Source organism: Tenebrio molitor, chromosome 3 (assembly GCF_963966145.1).
Source record: "Tenebrio molitor chromosome 3, icTenMoli1.1, whole genome shotgun sequence".
Classification (NCBI taxonomy): Eukaryota; Metazoa; Arthropoda; class Insecta; order Coleoptera; family Tenebrionidae; genus Tenebrio; species Tenebrio molitor.
Window position 1 is genome coordinate 26,213,788 of NC_091048.1, and position 18,332 is coordinate 26,232,119.

The window sequence follows — 18,332 nt, forward strand, 5'->3', positions numbered from 1 at the left end:
CCCGATTCATCCTCGAGTAGTATTGATTCAGTCAATAGAGGAAATTTATTCTCCCATCTATGCCAACGAGTAGCATCGATTTATTATTCAGTTACATAATTTTTCCTCTTTTCTCTTCTATTTTTATATAACACACACGTACGTCTAGTCTATTTTTTATGTGTCTTTTTTGCTATCACGACCCCGACTTTTTCATTTTTCTTCCCCAACAATTTATCACTTTTATTAGACGGGTTTTATTTATTACTTCCAGCTCTATCGTGTTTTATTTTTGTTTTTGATTTTTATACCAAATAACCCCACACACCTACCGTTTCTAAGGAAAATTATAGCAAGCGAAGACGATTCCAGTGTCACGCGACAAGAAGAAATCGGTAGAATCAGGAAACACCAAAGCCTCAAATAATTTAATAATTTAAAATTTTATTTGAAACATAATTTACAAAAGGCATAAACAGTTCAATAAATAATTGATAACAAATAAAATAAATAAATAAATAAATAAGAAAGAGGGAGAATGTCGAGTGTTACAAGAGAGGAATTATGAGTTAATAAAAGTGATCCGAGTTCAATAAATAAAATAAATAGATAACTTAAATAGCAACTTGACTAAGTTTGTGGGATCACTCAATTATTCAACTTTCTGGCTTGCACCAACTTGTTAATGTCGTTGTAAGTGGTGAGTATAGCTGGACTAGCTTGACTGGTAGTTAATGAGGGACACCCTCCGTGGGCCAGACACTCCTCCCCGTCCTGCCCGTCCTTGGCCGCCTTCATGTAACGGAAGAACCTGAGAATATCAGGATTGTCCGAGGCCGGTTTCCGCAGCTCGTTCAACTCCCTGAAACCAGAGAAATCAATTACCGAAGGACCAGGACGACCCTCTGGAGACGGCGAATTAAGCAAACGGCAGCACTCTCGCCGAGATTCCCCACCGACCTGTGGGAATTCCTCGCTCATTTTTGAACGAAGGAACAATCTGGATATCGAAACCCTACCTGCTCAGCTGCGCCGAGACGAGGTTGCTGTAGGGGGCGTACTTGGCGGGGTTGGCGTACATCATGCAGACGAGCCTCTCTCGGCACTTTTCCGTCTCGGGCGACTTCTCGTTGCCGAGTCCCAGCTGCTGGAAGACGGCGTCGAGGCGCGACAGGAGGGGGCTGTAGAAGGGGTCGTAGCTGGTGAGCAGCAGCGACGAGGAGGGTATCTTGTGGAAGACCTTGTAGTCGGTCTTCTTGTTGGGCTTCTTCATGTAGTAGTTGTCGTTCTGGCCGTAGGAGAGCCGGTGGTGGCCGAAGCCGAACCTGCGACAGAGAAATCGCTGCAATAAAGCCGAGACTATAAGTTACTGTCATAGATTTTTTCGTAAAAGACGTCTCGTAAACCGGAATTGACGACGGAAAAATCGAGGAGGCGATAAAGCGAGGCGCACTAAAAGGTGCCGTCGTATTTCTTAATAGGCGACGGAAACGTTTTCCAATAAACACCCCCAGAATTTACATTTTAATAATTTTCGAGGGCGACATAAGCCCGTAAAGAGCGAAACTGGCGATCGGAACATAAAAACAAACATAATTGAAGGGGAAGACAGGGAAATGGCGAACGGGGTCGTTCTTTACGCATTGAAGTATTTAATTGCCGTACGGTGAGTTATTCGTTCGGAAAATATTGCTCGTTGTGTTTCATCGCGTTATTTATGCATGGATTCCTCGAAATGATGTACCGAGGGCACGACGAATCGAATGTGGAATTAACGTAACCCACACTTAGATCTACTGGAGCAGAGCTGGTGATTTATTTTAAGTTGGAGCGGTATTACCACCAGGTCGACGAAAGTTGTGCTTTCTCGACGAACAGGGTAAATAAAATGTTTTACTTTGTGTATTTTGGTGGCGGAGGTCGAGCAGGTCAAACTGCTCGGGGAGTTTTTGCAACAATCCACGGTGATGATATTTACAGTAATAATAAAAATAAATATTAATTAACTTCAACGTGGATGTCGTGTAAAGAGCGTGTAGCAATTATAAATGATAATAAAGAAAACAGCGCTTAATAGTATCTACAGGGTGTCCCAAAAATGGCGTACTAACGGTGCACTACGGTGTAGAAGAGATCACCGTAAACGTCAGAAAAATGTTAAAAAAATTCTATTGGACTTATTTGCTGATTACACCCTGTATATCATATTTGTGTGTGTATTTTTAAAATGTGCCCAAATTTTACCTACGAAGTTATAGGACAACGTATAAAACTAAAAACAATTTAAAAAAATTGTAGCTCAAAAAATAAATGTCATTTTATTTTTTGACATAGAATTTTTTAAATATTTTTTTCGAGTTCTACATGAAGCCAGCAGCTCGTGATTAAAATATCTGCACAACTTTCAAAATCACCCTGTATTTAATCCTGCATAATAGAGAATTTACAAGCTTTGGAAATTGAAAAAAATATTTTAAATCCACTACGGTAAAATTGCAAGGTAATGATGTACGAATATATCTTTGTTTACATTGAACATATTACCGTTAAGAATAATAACAAAAATAATTAATTTTTTTGTCGGAAACATTTTTTCCATATTTTTTTCATGTATATTTAAGCATCCTCGATAAAGTAGTAAGTAGTTTGTACGCCAATTTTGGGCCACCCTGTATATTATGTTATTAGGAGCAAAAATGAAGTTTTATATGCTCCCTGTTGAACGAAGTGATTCAGAAACGAATTTGTTAAAATTTGAGTTAGAAATTTGAACCGATTTAGCTAGTTTACTTTATCTGCCGCTCCTCAGCGGAGATAATAACTTTATCTGCCGCTCGTCAGCTCCTCTGATACCACGGCAATGAAGTGCCGCACTTGTATTATCCATCCAGCAGTATAATGTCATATTTTACTGACGTTTGAAAAAAAGGAATTATCGTTACTTGACAGAAATGTCAGGGATGATAAAATAGTCCCGGCCTCGATGCCGTGCCCGCTTTTTGAAGCTTTACGTTTTAGTTCTTTAAATTCTCAGCGATTTTTGACACGTTTTTATTTGGTGCATCGGCTCGATTTCGAAAACGTGTGCAATCCCAAAGCTGCTAATAAATGAATCCGTGGCGTTATTTCCGCTTCCGCCCTTGGGGCTCTACGCACTCGATAAATTAGCATACATCACCCTGATGCCACGACAAAAAATATGTCGACACAGTCGCTACATTTGCATAATATTGATTGTTTTGTTTGAGATAATTGGTCGATGTCATGGTATTTACAATGTTGTCAGTCACTATCGATAAAGTAGAGAAGCTGAACTCTATCCGTGCACTTAGGGGGATGAAATTTTTATTTGGCCAATATAAAGCTTGTGAAATTAATGCGGTGGCGCTTCGACACATTCCACATTCTAATCCCCCCTTCGTAAAAACTACACACTTTGAGGACGTTACAAAAAATTTCGCCGGAGCAGGATCGAAAATGGATGTCGAATTTGTTTGCTTTTTGCGCTGTAACAACAGCAAGAACATTTTTCATCAGTGTAGCAGTTCAGCTAATTGAATTTTTATCTCAATTACTGGCGATGACGTTGAAAAATAAATAATTGGACAGATATCAATACAACAGATACGTGATGATTTAACTGATGTAATAAAATGGATTTTATGCCAGGACCTGGACTGAGCAGGATCAATTAATATTTTGCTGTTTTTCAAAAGTGATTATCCACACCAAAAAAAAATGGAAACGAGAATAAAGAGTTATTATAAATGTTGTTAACATGGTAAAAGTCTTGGATTTTCTCATGGGCTGTGCGTTATATCTGCGCAAACAACGAATATCGGCCTCAAGTAGGCGCTGCAAAACATCGTCATTCGTTACGTGAGTTTCGTCTCTCACTCGTTTATTTGTTTTCTGTTTTCATTTCCATATTTTTCTCGGGTTTTCGCTCCGCCTTCGCGCAGATATTTCCGAGGTCAGACTCCATGACAGAATCCAACACCTCTACAGTGCTGCGGAAATTTGCCGCCTCTTATTGTAGCGTACCTATACTACTATTAATTTTCCAGTTAGAACTAGTACGTCTTGGTTCACTTATGATGAAATTATTTTCAACCGAGAAGCTTCACAATTACTGGAAGAAAGACGATTTAAAAATCAAAGTCGTTATCTCAATTATTTTTATTAATTACGATTTTCAGAATACAGTGCGTTACGCCACTGAAGTCCATTTCTTAAACGACTCGCAACGAGAGGCGGGGACACTTCGGCACGTGATTACTACATTGCCTAAGCGAACGGACTATAGAAACAGTTATAATAACCGTGTCTTTTGCCTTATACCTCGGCGTCTTATTTGTACTGTACATTTTGAATAGGATTCTGTGTCTCACCTGCTGTTGGCGTTGGCGACCGTCGCCGCCGTGGTCGACGCCACGTGCAAGCCGAGTCCGTCGCCGCCGCCCTCCCCGTAATCCTGCACGGCCTCGTTGCTGTACGGGTCCGCGTCTTTGAATTCGAAGTCCTCGATCTGTTGGTTGTTGTTGTTGATCCCGGCCGATGCTCCCGAGATCCCCGAGAACGTCGATAATCCCTTTCCGAGCAGCTTCCCAAAACCGCCCAGGATCGTCGGCAGGAACATGGCGATCACGACGGACTTCACCAGTTGGGCCCCTATAAAAACCGGCAGCAGGAGTTTTTTGAGCGCGAACGCCAGGAAACCCATGCCGAAGCCGGTCAGGAAAGAATTCCTTCCGGTATCTGCGGCTGCGGAACGAGATTCTATGTTAATTTTTTTTTGCTAACTTTCGCCGATCCGAATTTTAAATCGTGAGGGGCGGGTCTTGGGGGATGATGAGGTTTTTTTCGGATCAGGTAAACAAATGAATTGTTTCGGGTCGATCGGGTACGGGGTGATTATTGCTTTATTGTTTGCTCTGCCGGATCTCCAAGGATAATAAACAAAATTTAAACAAACATCAGGACTCGGGGATAGTGGGTGGATGTTGTTTAAAAATCGATTTGCCAACTGTGTCTGTGGATAGTGCAATGAGAACCGATCGCTTTTAGTTGCTTCAAAGCTCACAAAACCCAAAGCAGCTTAAAAGCTTCTTTCGGGTTTGTTCAGGAAATTGCAAACTTTTTTTTATTAATTCTTTTTATTTCTTCTACCACAGTAAATACAGATATCATTCCGTTAGTCCCAGTACACCACCATTCGACGTCAGCTCTTGATACACATTTAAATATTTAAGGGTGTCATCGAGCAAGGGGATGCACACCCCCTTCCTAAACCTCCCTGTGCACCCCTCGCCTGACAATTTTTTTTGACGTCTGCAGTCGAAGTGCTTCAAATTTGAATGCATTGTCTGAAGGAAGCCGCTTTCCACTTTTCAATTTCTTCGCCGGAAAAATAGAATAACACTCCGGAAATCAAGTTAGTAATTATTCCGGCTTCAGTTATTCTCTATGAAGTGCCGGGAGCGTTCCTAAACAAGTAAATTTTCGCATTCTCCGAATCCTTCCTCTTTCATAAATAATCTGCAGTGCACGCGAGCGGAATAAGGACTCGCTAAACATTAAACAAGAGTCCACTTAATGGATCTGGTCGGGATTTTCTCATTACGGTGCTAATGCATGCAAATAGAGCACGTGTCAGTCGTGTCACTTATCGATTCGTAAAAAATCCACTGTAATTAATGGATTTTTAACCCGTTCCACCCACGCGAAAGAACGTGGGTGGTGAGAAAACAATAGGTGATGAGGAGTATCGGTGATATTAAAAGGTGAGAGCGTGTGGCGGCACGCTGTGAACCAAATGGATTCATTCGGAGGCGGCTAAGCTGATATTTATGAATTGGGGAGATTTGCCAGAAAAAATTGCTTTGAAACTTTATACTCGAAAAACAATCCCAAAGGTGGATGTCCTTAGGAAAGCTTGACAAATTGGGAAATATCTTTTTAGATATTTTCTGCAATTCTCGGTTATATTTAAGGCTAATAATAAAAAACTGTGACGTCCTCATTTGACCAATCTGATTCCAGTAGTCTATCCTTCTAATTAGATAAAAGGGAATAGTTAGTAAAAATTGGCATAAATGACAAAGAAACTCGTGTTCAATAAATTACCAATTAATTTCAAGATATCATCTGTGTTTACTTTTTGTTACTACTTTACTTTACATTACACAAGAGTGAATTAGCTGACTATTATCCTGTTTTTGTTGCTCTCCCCTTTGTATGTACTCGTTTAAAGTATAATTTGATAAGGGATAGTCACGCCATACGCCGTAATATAAAATTAGTTTTATATTTATACAAGGTGATGTTCGATGCCATGAAATACTAATGGTGATTTGTTGTGCGCTACTGTGCAATTATTTTTGTCAAATACTGGATTCAGTTAATTAATTGTTTCAATTCCGAATGGATGCGTTATAGGGAAAATTAATAATTTGGTTTTATCTACAATTTATACGAGGTTGTAATTAATTGATAAAATATTTAGTCCAACAAAATTACTACATATTTGGAATATCGATTGGCGCCAGATAATTTTCAGAAGCGTTAATATTAGATTATTAGTTGTAAAACACAATGTATACCGCGGGCCTAAAATTAAACCTTGCAGAACACCTGAGTTTCAAGCAGTCAAGAGCTCGTTGCGAATAGATCAGAGGTTGTCAAAATGTTGAGCGACTTTCGAATAGTAGAGTGCATGCGAATGAAAATTTAGATAGAACACTAAGAAACCAGACTGTTCAGGATCATATGCATATACGGTGTTGCCCAAGGAAAGAGATTTTTCAACTTTTAAGTAATTTTAACCGAGTAGGTAATACAGTAGTTTTATTAAAGAATCTTCGTTGCGTGGAATCCATTATCTTCTCGGACAATCTGTCAGTTGTCTTAAACCCTTCTAGTATCTTTCGTCTTTTGTTTTCTACTGTTTATTTTTGATTGGATGAAAGCGAGCGCTCTGATTGGCTGAACACGCACGTTTGATGTACGTGGGAATTAATCAGTGATAATTATTATTTTTGTCAGCGTTTTCTGTTATTCCAACGTTGGTGACAATAAACGCACTACACTTATTTGAAAAAATCCCAGTATAGGAAACCAAATCTTGAAATCATGAAAAACTTCCCCAAACATTTCCACTTCATTTTCCTGGTTGTAATAGGATTACACTATCAGTGATGATACGAATTGTGTATACTATTTTTTCCAACGTCGCTTATGAAAATGAGTCTCAATTTTAAATTTCTTTATAATGATTTTACTCCCCTATTTTTTGAATCTTCCGGATCTGGAGTTTCAATTAATGCAAATAACAGTGTTTTAAATTTTTATATTAATAAGTAGGTAGTAGATTGTTAATGTAGTAGATTGTTAAATAAATTTTCCTCACTAGTGAGTTTACTTTCTCCATTTTCCTCACTAGTGATGCAAACGCCTATTTTCTTCACTAAATTGAGTGATGAAAGTATCATTTTCATAAGCGATGTTGGAAAAACAAATTTACGTAAATGTTGATAAATTCAAGAGGAGGTCTTCTTATATCCTCTGAATTCTTTGTTTTTTCCCTGATCTAAGATTTTTTCTGGTTCTTTTAATTCAAGAAAAATAGTTTTGCAATGTTCACTTATTTTTACCCTCTCTGTTCTTTTCAGTCGTTCGATTTCGCCCGTGATATTTTTTTTTCAATTAATCTTAGCATAAACACGACAAACATCAATTGGGAAACAGTATTTTTCTATTTCTTCACATACAGAAAGATTTAAAACAAGATAATGAATTCCGTGGTAAATATTTACGTATTAAGTATGTGGCAAATATGAAACGTTAGCAATTTCAATAGGTAGTCAGGATGTCTACAGGATGTTAACTCTTCTTAATTCAACATTTGTTTCGCTACTTTTACAGATTACGGTGCACATAATGTTTGTGCAATGAAGGTTACATTCAGTCACTTCTGCATCTGATTAGGACTTACTAGGTCCAATAGTATTTGCTATTACGTAAAACACCAACAACAGTGTTCCAAGTTCTTGTAGAATCCAGTGGTGTCTTTAACTTTCAAAAAAAATCTGCTGTATTGCTAGTTGTTTTACAAGAGTTGTGCTCCCCTTTAGTACTTTTTCTTTTTCTCACGTGTAAAGACATTATTTTCATTTCATTCCAACTTTTCTGTGTATTTTTCTTCAATCTCACCACGAAATGCATTGTTCTGGTCAGAACAGGTTCTTCAGCGGAAACTTCTCCTGAAGTATCTTGTTCTTCAGTTAGTACTTTTGTCTTCTTCCCCGAACGATACTGTCATTAATATTCTCCATATGATTCGCGTCTTCATTGTCATTTTCTTGACACATTTCGCCAAATTTTTTAGAAATTGTTTCTCACTCAGAGGTATCATTCAGTCACAATTATTAGTTTTACACAAAATTTCCAACAAGGGAAATCTTAAATTTGCACTGTACAGGGTATTTCATAAGCGATAATGCGCCCAGCAGAATTGAAAATGCAACCCACAATACATTTCCAAAGTTATCGTGGATATTTTAAATATCGTATTGTTTTAAAATGAATCCATGATGGCTTTGCTTTCAATAATAATTTTATTTATCACAACTGACATTTACGAAAAAGTTAAAATGTATTCGAACAATGAGAAAACAGACATGATCCTGATTTATGGCGAATGTAATAAAAATGCTTCGACCGTTTCGCGTTTATACAGAGAATAATAAAAAAAATCCCAAAAACTCTTCGTTTTTTCACAATTTCATTTAACCAAGCGAATGACGTTTATGTCAAAATTTACGAAACTGCACAGCTAACGACGTTTTATGTTGCAAATGTATTGTGGGTTACCACTCCTGAAATAAATATAATGTCATTTCTAGTCTTTTGATTCTTGGTCTTTTTTGTTACAATAGAGTTTATCTTTAAATCCGTCATTTAATTTTGTGTAAAGATTGCCGAGTCATTATTAAGAAGTATTAGTTTTCCCTAATCCCTAGTAATTTTGTTCTCACTTATGGGTCACAGGACGATGTAATTTTTTTCACGATTTGTCTTTCGTGACTTCTTCAATATTTTACATGTTAAATTAACTGTTAAATCGCGAAATGATGATGGCCTTTTAGTTGCATGAGAAAACTGCTTAATAACAAGATACATTTGTACTCAAAAATGGCACAACTTCATGATTTTTGTTGTCTACTGCGTAGTTAAATAATGAAATACTCGTAGTAATTAATGAATTAGACGTAATTATATTACGTCTTCAGACTTATTTTTATTTTCCACTTAAGATTTATGCAGGGCAAGTCACATAAGGCTTATTTCTGAATTTATTTTTTACCCAACCAAAAATACTAATGACGGTGACTACTTGATACCGTTTATAATGTGATTTAATTTAGTAATGAACGTAGGTATGTAATTTGGCTAAAAATGCCAAAATGACAGCTGACGAATTTAATTTTTGATATCATTAAGCAGAACAGGATAACATCATTTTGACATTTTTAGTCAAATTACGTACCTAAAGTCCGTTTTTTTTATAATCAATTGTCACTGTCAAAATATGGAAAAAGACCAAACTGTATATTAAAAAATCATTGACATTTGGTCCAGTTCTATCTCAATTTCACCCTAGATTTTCCCTAGATCAGTATTGAGGTTATGTTGCATGTGTTTGTGAGTTTGAGACACGTGTTTAATTTAAATTTAAATTGTCAAATGTGACATTCGGTGACAATTTCAAAAGTCAATGTTCCAAACGTGATTTATAAAATTCACTGTTTTGAATTTTCTGCCAACCTGACAACACTTTGACAATTGATTATAAAGAAAAACGGACTTTACGTTGATTACTAAATTAAATCACATTATAAACGGTATCAAGGGCTCAGCGTCATTAACTCATTAGTATTCTTGGTTGCGTACAAAATAAATTCAGAAATAAGCCTTACATGACCTGCCCAGTATGTATCTTTTATATGTTATGAAAGATTTACCATACAGCACGTTGCATTTTACAAACCTGAAAGCGCCTCTTTATCCTGATCACCATTACCTTGGAAGAACCGCGCCGTGGCCGGTATGTTAACCGCCAGCACGTGCGTCTTCGTGTACTCCTCCAACCTCCTCTGGACGTAGCTCTCGATCGAACCGTAACTCCTGGCCTTATCGCAGATCCTGTCGTCGTCAACAAGTGTGCGCGAGGCATTAGCGGCCCTCTCGATGCCGACACCCGGGATTATCGAGTACTCGTCCACGCTCAACACGCGATCAACGTACCGCTTCAGTTCTTTATCCAGATCACTTTCGCAGTCGAGTTTCGAGCCTCGCAAATCCGACACCAAACACAACACCACGTACAACACCTCTATCACCACGTGACCCCGTCGACTGCGACTCCATGTTCCGTCCATTTTGAGGGCATGCCACCTGCAAATAAACAAAATTTCATTACCACTCGCCGAAATCGTAACGGTAAAAGAACACTTCGACAATCGAGGGCAGCCGCGGTTCTTGCTGCACTCGATGAATCGACGCTTTCGACAAGATGAGGCAAAAAGTGCACCGACAACGATGCAAATGTCCAGTCGACATTAGTTTCAAGGCGTACTGTACGGCGCCTCAATAATTTTAGACGTGACGGAAAGAAGTCGATGGAATGTGCAGCGGTATAGATTGCAAATGTCCACTTGGCATTGGTGTGTAGATGCGCTGTACAACGCCCCAGATGGACCAATTTTCTGGTGGAAAGTTTTCAACTCAGGTGGCTCTTTGTGAGCTTTCAGGTTTAGGTGAAAGGTGGAACGAGCCCGGTCGTTTTTTCTATAAATAAATTATATCCTGCATTACTCCTTAATTGTCCATAAAGTGTCAAGGCTGCGAAAATATAGAACTCTTTGTGTAGATCCTTCATCCCAGAAAATTAACCACCCAGCCATGAAAAGCAGGTACGTTTTTGCGTCCACAATCCGGAAAAAATCGCTGAGACGCAGTCTATTATTAATTAAACACAAGTAAATCACCAGAGTCATTATCAGGGGCGAACAAATGATATTTTTACTCGTCGGCTGTATGCACGTAATTGTTTTACGTAAGCGTCACGTGGAGGCCAACGTGACCTGGTCCAATTAGCGAACCTTCTTTGTCGGTTCTTAGGGTTCAATTAATAATTTCATTAGGTGTACGGGAAGCACCGAATTTGTTTACGTCTGTCGAAAGAAAATCCAATTACGTGACGCTTGTTTTTGACTTGATTAGTGCGCAGCAGGTAGGAAGTCGAGTGGCTAATCCATCAACGAATTATCGTTTGACTTAGGTTAAAAGGAAGTGACGTCACATGTAAAAGAAATAATCGCATGGTCTATATCGCGAGTGTGTAATAAACAACATAACTGTTTTTTGAATTGCATGCGAATTTTGTTGGTAACAGGACACGCCCCTGCTGTCAACGTTGACAACCGACCGAATCGCATTTTTGGTTTTGCAGTGTGGACAATTCGAGAGTCTTCATAAGTGTTATTTATCATCTAATCGCATTAGGTCAGTAGGTCTGATGCTCCGGACATTTATTTTAGTCGGACGATATGCAAACAAGTCCACTAAGTGGAGCTCGAGGAAAACAAAGAGCGGGAAGAATCGAAAGAACTAGGTTATGTTTTGGGAAAGTGCGCAAGGTTAGGTTTTTTAGCAATAATTTAATTGGTAATTTGTGACTCGATCGGAACGTCCAATCAGGGCGTAATAAATTCAAAATTCAATTAACGTACAAAAGTCATAAATATTAGCGATACGAGGCCGTTGCAGGCACGGATCGTGTAATTAATTTGTGCAGAATGTGTCAAAGTAATTATTTTTCGTATTGATTTTATTCGTGTTTTAAATTGTTCGAGAGTAGGACGACCGCATGAAAGTAGTAGAATTCTTGGTACAGTAATGTGAAAATATAAATGTCATTGTGTTGACTCGAGGAGTTTGATTGTCAAAGTATTATTTTGGGGAAGTGTTACGTGATGATACGAAAAAAAAAGAAAGTTACAAAAAGTGTTGAAAGCAAAGTGATGTTTCTTGTTCTCGTTTGAGGAAAAGTAATTTTGAATGCTACAAAAGAAACATGTGTCAAAATACAAAGGAAAGTTGTTGAGGGAAATGTCAACAAATTTTGCAATTATTTTTGCCAATAAAATGGCTAAAATTACACCAGTACATTGTCAGATTTAAATACGAGTATAAGCAAAATTTGAAAAGAAAATTTTGATTTGGGATGTTGCATTAAAAAAGGTGTTTCACAATCATGTCTAGTGCTTGCTGCATGTCTACAGAAAAAGAAGAAAGAGGAGAAAAAGAAAAAAAAATAGCAGTTCAGTCGCAATTAATATTTCATCTTGTTTAGCTAGTTCTACACTGGTTAAACATAAGATTGGTTTAATGGAGGAAGAAGTAGAGGATCAAAGGTCAAATACAAATTATTATGCACGTTTTATACCATTTTGTCGCACGCGTTTTTTAGAGCACGACGAGCGCAGCGAGAAGTGCTATAAACAAACAAGTGCGACAAAATGGCTTATAAAATGAGTGTAATACAATATTTTTTCTATTTTTCCCCTATTTTAAAAATTCATTTAAAAAAAAGTTCAAAACATAATGCTAGGAAAATTATATTTGGCAAATATAAGGGTTGGTAACGCTGGTAACTAGACAAGGTAAGTTTTCAATTTAAACTGTTGCGAAGTGCTGTCACATAGCAACTACTCATTGTGAATCACTGCCAACATTAAAAATGTAATTAAATGTTCCTGAAACGCGTATCGAAAAGAGCTCCTTTCATCGGAAAAGTTAGGATTGAAGTTGTTCACGACCATTTTGTGGGACTTGTGGGTTAATAAATAATCAATTGGAGATGCGTCTATTGTTTTACAATATGTTTCTTTGCATTTTTCAGCGTACGTAGACGAGTAAAATTCAGATTTATAAATTTATAAATAAGTCGCGTTTGCTCACGGTTTCGCTCTCCCTGTTTAATATTTTACTTCACTGCTCAGTTCCGTTACGTGGAAGTCCCCAACAACCAAGTTATCCAACACTGAAATAATTTTGGAAATCGGGCCTGCCATTCGCAAGTTTATCCCGAGCTTATAAACAAACAAATATACGCACGGGCAAAATTCCAGCACAAAAACCAGATTTCAAATATCGAATGTTCGAATAGCGCTAAATATTATTGCAATTGTTAATAAATAAACTAAGCAAATAAACAATAAGACCACAGATTAATTTCACGATTACTGCAGATCCTAATTTGAGAAATGCAGGAAAATAACTTTTTGCCTCGAATTAAATAATAAACTTTCAAAATATAGGAATTTTTCTCAAATCACTCAAACCTCAGGAGTTGAAATGTCCACAGGCGGCTCGAGAGACTCAAATGTAAGTTCATTTGAAGCATTTCTCACGATTTATTTATCAATAATAATTACACGAAATATTTAATAATGAAATTATCCATATTAAAAAACAGCCTCTAAAAAAGCGAAATAACGAAATTACTACCAAATATTTAACCGGTGCCACTGTGGTGGAACACGAGTCGCCCGTGTGCATGCATGACAGATGTCACAATAAAAAATAGCACGATAGCTGTTCAACGTTAAAAAATAAACTTTAGTAGATTTTACTAATATTATTGAACCTTCATGTACTAATATAATATTTCAACAAGAAAACTAGAAATTACTGGTGCCTTAAAATTTGAAAAATGTAAGTTTGAAAATTGTCATTTTACTCTCACTGCAGCAAAACAAAATAAATGAGTTCATATCCAATTTTTTTTTGTGATCCGCTTGAATATAAAATAGTATACATATATCATTCTGTTCTTCGCCCAGTTACTGAACTCGACTTCGTCTCGGTCTTCAATCTCTGGGCTTAGCACAAAAAGACTCACTTCTACTCTTAATTATATCTGTGGCGGTCGTGAAAAAGTAGGTAAGTCGAAAATGTTAATTTTTCAGGGCAACGATTCAAAATTCCACATCATTCCTAAAATCCTGTAATTAAATAGAAACTTCTTTCTACCTGTACTTGCTTTCAATATAAGTAAATTTTAAACTGTGAAAATCTGAATTATTTAATTCCATGATTTATTATTAAGGTGTAAACATCGTTAACTCATTTTTGAAATTATTTGACTTACCTACTTTTTCACGACCGCCACAGATATAATCTACTAGTTTAGTGGTTTATGAACAGATTTTATTTGCCCAAAAGTAATGTATAGATTAGACAAATTTCATGCAAGATTTTGAAAAGATATAATCTATAATTACCAACGATCAATGTAACATTTTTGCTTGGAATGTAACGTAAAGAAAGGTATTCCAGAACCCATGATAAGAAATTCTGCAAACCTAACTGATAACTGTCATTAGTATAACAGCATATGGCAAACCAAGTCACCTAAAGAGCAGAAATCTGGACTGCATAATAAATGAATGAATGAATAAATAAATAAATAAGTTTTTTCTTTGTCGACTGAAGAAGTTGGAAAAAAACGAGAAGAATTTATGAGAATACGGTAGCTGTTTTACTATTATTTTTTTTGTTTGCCTACGACGAGTTTTCGTATGTAAACATGCCTTATTTTAATTTAATTATATAAATACAAATTCTAGCCCACCGGTTATTAATTAGCACTAACTAGTAAATTAACGTAATTAATTTTTTATGCAGTTGTAGGTTACTCTTTACTAATGCATTTTTAATGTAACCCGAAATTAGAATAATTTCCCAAAGTGACATATTTTCCGGTCACTATCTTATTGAATAATTCAACTCAATTACTTTCATGTAACTCCTCGCAGAAATGAGATTACGATGCCATAATTATTACAACTTTCTATTTGATAACGTTCCGGAGCGCTCGTGTCTTAGTACCATTAAACGGAATTAGCCGCACCGAAGCGCGTATACACGGAGTGATTGATAAAAAAATCCAACAATAAAAACCTCCATCAGACGTTGTACATCGCCGACGCCAGCGTCGCAATTTCTTGGGGGCGCTTTAAAGCCCCGATTGATCCCTTCCGGGGCCAAAATCCGGGTCGTGCACTGCGGAACTATTTTATGTCATATTTTCCCGTCCCCAATAACAAACCAATAAAGATCCGGAGTGCCTAAATTCGACAAAATCTCGACTTGGACATGTGCAGAGCAGTAAAATTTATGGGGCGATCATCCATCCGAGATTAGCGATGATAATAGTTTGGAAGTTGAACGACGAACTGTAAAATCTTGCCGAAGTAAAGACGCCACCGACTTTAAACAATGAAGTTTGCAATAAATGGGCTCTAAACTTCCCGCGAACTTTATCATGTCGAACGTACACAATATCATATTGCACGTCGTGTTTCGACTGTAATTTCGGCGTGAATGGGGATGTTTAGAGGGGCGGTTAGCCGCCGAACAGAGGGGTGAGTTTTATTTTGGGGAGACACGTGGAAATTAATTAGTCGGGAAGGTGGGGCTCGGCGGCGTCGATGATTTGGAGTCACTGTGCATGAAGTAATTGTGACGGTTTAATTAAAATAACCGAAGTTGGGGGTGTTTAATGCGGGCTCGACAGAATAATTTCGCTCAAGAGGAGCCACTCCAGAACGTTTCGAAGGATTTTTTGCCAAGTTGGAAATTTCCGTCGTTCTTTTGGGAATTTCCACGGTTCCTCTGGACATTTCCGTTGTCCCACTGGAACAGATCAGATGACGCCCTGACATTTGATTGATTCTGTGTGATTACATGCCACATCCTTCGCTCTTTGCCGACTCTAATTGATTAATCCGAGTGGTCAATAACAGACGAGCGAACATCAAGCAATTAGTCCTGACCCGTCTAAGGATTAGTGAGTTTTCGAGAGCACTTTTCGGGATGTTTTTCTTTGGAAATCGATGGAACTGAAGAGCTGTCGCTCATCTGAATTTCGCAGTCCTCCAGCAGTTTATTATTTAGCAAAGTTTCCACGAAGCATATTTTAAAAGCACGTAATGGAAACCGGCGGATCTTAATTATTTAGTCATTTTGCCCCTCGGGGTGTTTGTTTTATTTATCTCACAACCCTAAGCACCTAAAGAGATTCGTCGTGGATCTGGTTTCATGTAAGTCAATTGTGAAGTTATGCTCCGGATCAAATTTCGTTTCAGAATTTTTCCACACTTTTTTCACAAGTGAAAAATAACCAATACAATTCAGTTAGTTTGTCATTTAACCGTTGGCGCTGTATGAAGTGTGTTCCGTCATTTTGACAGTTCGCAAAAGTAGGTTAGAATATCGTTGACAGATGTTATGAACCACTCAAATCGGCACGGTTTATTTCTTGCGAATTACAGAGTTTTTATCTTTTAATATGTAAATACTGGCATTTGTTTTGTAATATGTGCTGGAGGGTTTTGTCCCCGATTTTATTTTTATTAAATGACACTCAATTTGATTGTCATCTTGACAACAGAGGAATTTTTCCGGACGTAAACGCATTTTCCTGCTCGATTTAATTTCAGGAAAATTTTATTACCTTTGAAGTCGTCCTTCCGCTCGTCTACTTCTGATGAAAAGTGTGAGACGTCGACGTTTCGTCACTTGAAAAACTCGCTAATTATGACGGCTTTATCTAGACCGAACGAATCGAATCGAAATTGGTCTTAGAATTGGAATCTATTTATAGAATCGAATTTTATTCCGGTAATGAGTTTTAATCCGCAACATAATACGCTTTTTCATTTCAATTTCCTGCCCACCCCCGTCGAGATATTGAAATACTCCGGTTGACAAATCCGGGCTGTCATTCAGACCACCGGAATCTGTTCGCATAATAACGCACTCGGTGGCGGCAATTAATCACGGGGCGGCGGCGGCGGTTTTGAAGGAAATTTTTCCCCGGGGGGACTCACCTGTCGTCAGTGACTATCCATTTTCGCGTTGCTGCCGTGCACCGCGCCAACGTGGGAACGACGACACCTAGAGCACGTGTTCACGGTAGTCCTTTGTCGGATGGGGAATAATGAATATGTCGCAAACTGTCTGGCACGTTTCTTGTATAACACTACAGGGAGACGGTCGCGCTGCATGCACCTAGAAGGTGTAACAGGCATGGACTGTTGACTCGGGGAATCCAGGTCACGAGGTCACTCGTCCGCGACGACGGTGTTGTTGCCCAAGAGGTTCCAGCGGACAAACGAGAATCGCCAGCGATGGAAGCGGAGGAATGGACTTTCTTTGCTCCTTGGCGAGATTGGGGGGAAATTTGACGTTGCCAAGGTCAAATCTAAAATCATCAGTTCATTCAGTTCGGCTAAGAATATGGACCGAGACCCGTTAAGAGACATCTCAAGTCATCTTCATCTTCATGTTCGGCAGATTTAATTTATTCGGAGAAAATGATGGGCGATTTACACACTTACAAGACAAAATTGGAGAAAAGAAAGTGGAATAAATTACTTGCACGTTGGTCATTATCTTCCGAAATATCTTGTAATTTGCGCCCAAATTGAAACCATTAGTTTTCGAAGAGAGAAGCGTATTTGTAATTCGATTCGATCATTTGTGATGGTAAGTTCGAGTTCTGGCGGCGCTGAATTTAAAAATGGCGCAAGTACTGTGTTTTGCTATATTTTTAATTGGTTGTCATTTAAAAATCTCTTAATCAGTTCTTTTAGAATGGTTTGAAAGAGAAAAATGATTGCAAAAATATTTTTTAAAACTCTCCCTATTCCTGTACCTGAGTCGCGAACGGAGGTGATGTCATCGTCATTAAGAGAGCTATGACAGGGGCTATATCTGCTAGGCAATATCGATGATTCACCACTGTATTCAATATGAAGTCCTTTAGCTTGTGAAATATGAACATTTTTTATATGGTCGTTTTATTTAGAGACTTACTCCATTTTGCAATCGATGAAGTGGGTTAAAAAAAGTGTAACACTAATTTAACAACATTTTAATAATTAATAATGACATTTTATAAATGTTTGTGAACATTCTAGGTCTATCAGATATGTGAAATGTATAATTATTTTATCTGATATCTTCCAAGTTATGAAGCATAAAAATGACAACTAGAAAGTTGTTCTGTGTTACCTCTTTATTTATCAATTTTTTCCTTTCGTGTTTTTTTCCATTTATTGTGCTTTGTATTTGCTTTTGTTTTAACTTTCGGAGCAGCAATTGGAACAACAAAATAGCAATATTTAAAGTTTTGAAATTTAATAAGGAGAATAAAACGTTTAATTATAATTTTTTTCTCATTTTTTTTTATTTACCGCATCATCTTATCTCAATCACCCCAA

At 37.6% G+C, this 18,332-nt stretch overlaps 1 protein-coding gene across 4 annotated transcripts; it reads right to left on the minus strand.

Annotated features, from left to right (window-relative positions):
- Nucleotides 1-403: 403 nt before the first annotated feature.
- On the minus strand, nucleotides 404-17,223 carry Osi24 (Protein). 4 transcript variants are annotated; one of them, XM_069041579.1, is made up of 5 exons: nucleotides 16,938-17,223; nucleotides 10,061-10,434; nucleotides 4,371-4,650; nucleotides 999-1,304; nucleotides 404-841 (listed from the first exon to the last, which is right to left on the minus strand). In XM_069041579.1, exons 2-5 carry the CDS (start codon nucleotides 10,416-10,418, stop codon nucleotides 628-630), a joined length of 1,158 nt encoding a protein of 385 aa, XP_068897680.1. In that variant the 5' UTR covers nucleotides 10,419-10,434; nucleotides 16,938-17,223; the 3' UTR covers nucleotides 404-627. The 4 variants fall into 4 exon arrangements, with proteins under 4 accessions (XP_068897680.1, XP_068897678.1, XP_068897679.1 ...); XM_069041577.1 differs by having other exon boundaries at nucleotides 4,371-4,743; XM_069041578.1 differs by having other exon boundaries at nucleotides 10,028-10,434.
- Nucleotides 17,224-18,332: the final 1,109 nt, after the last annotated feature.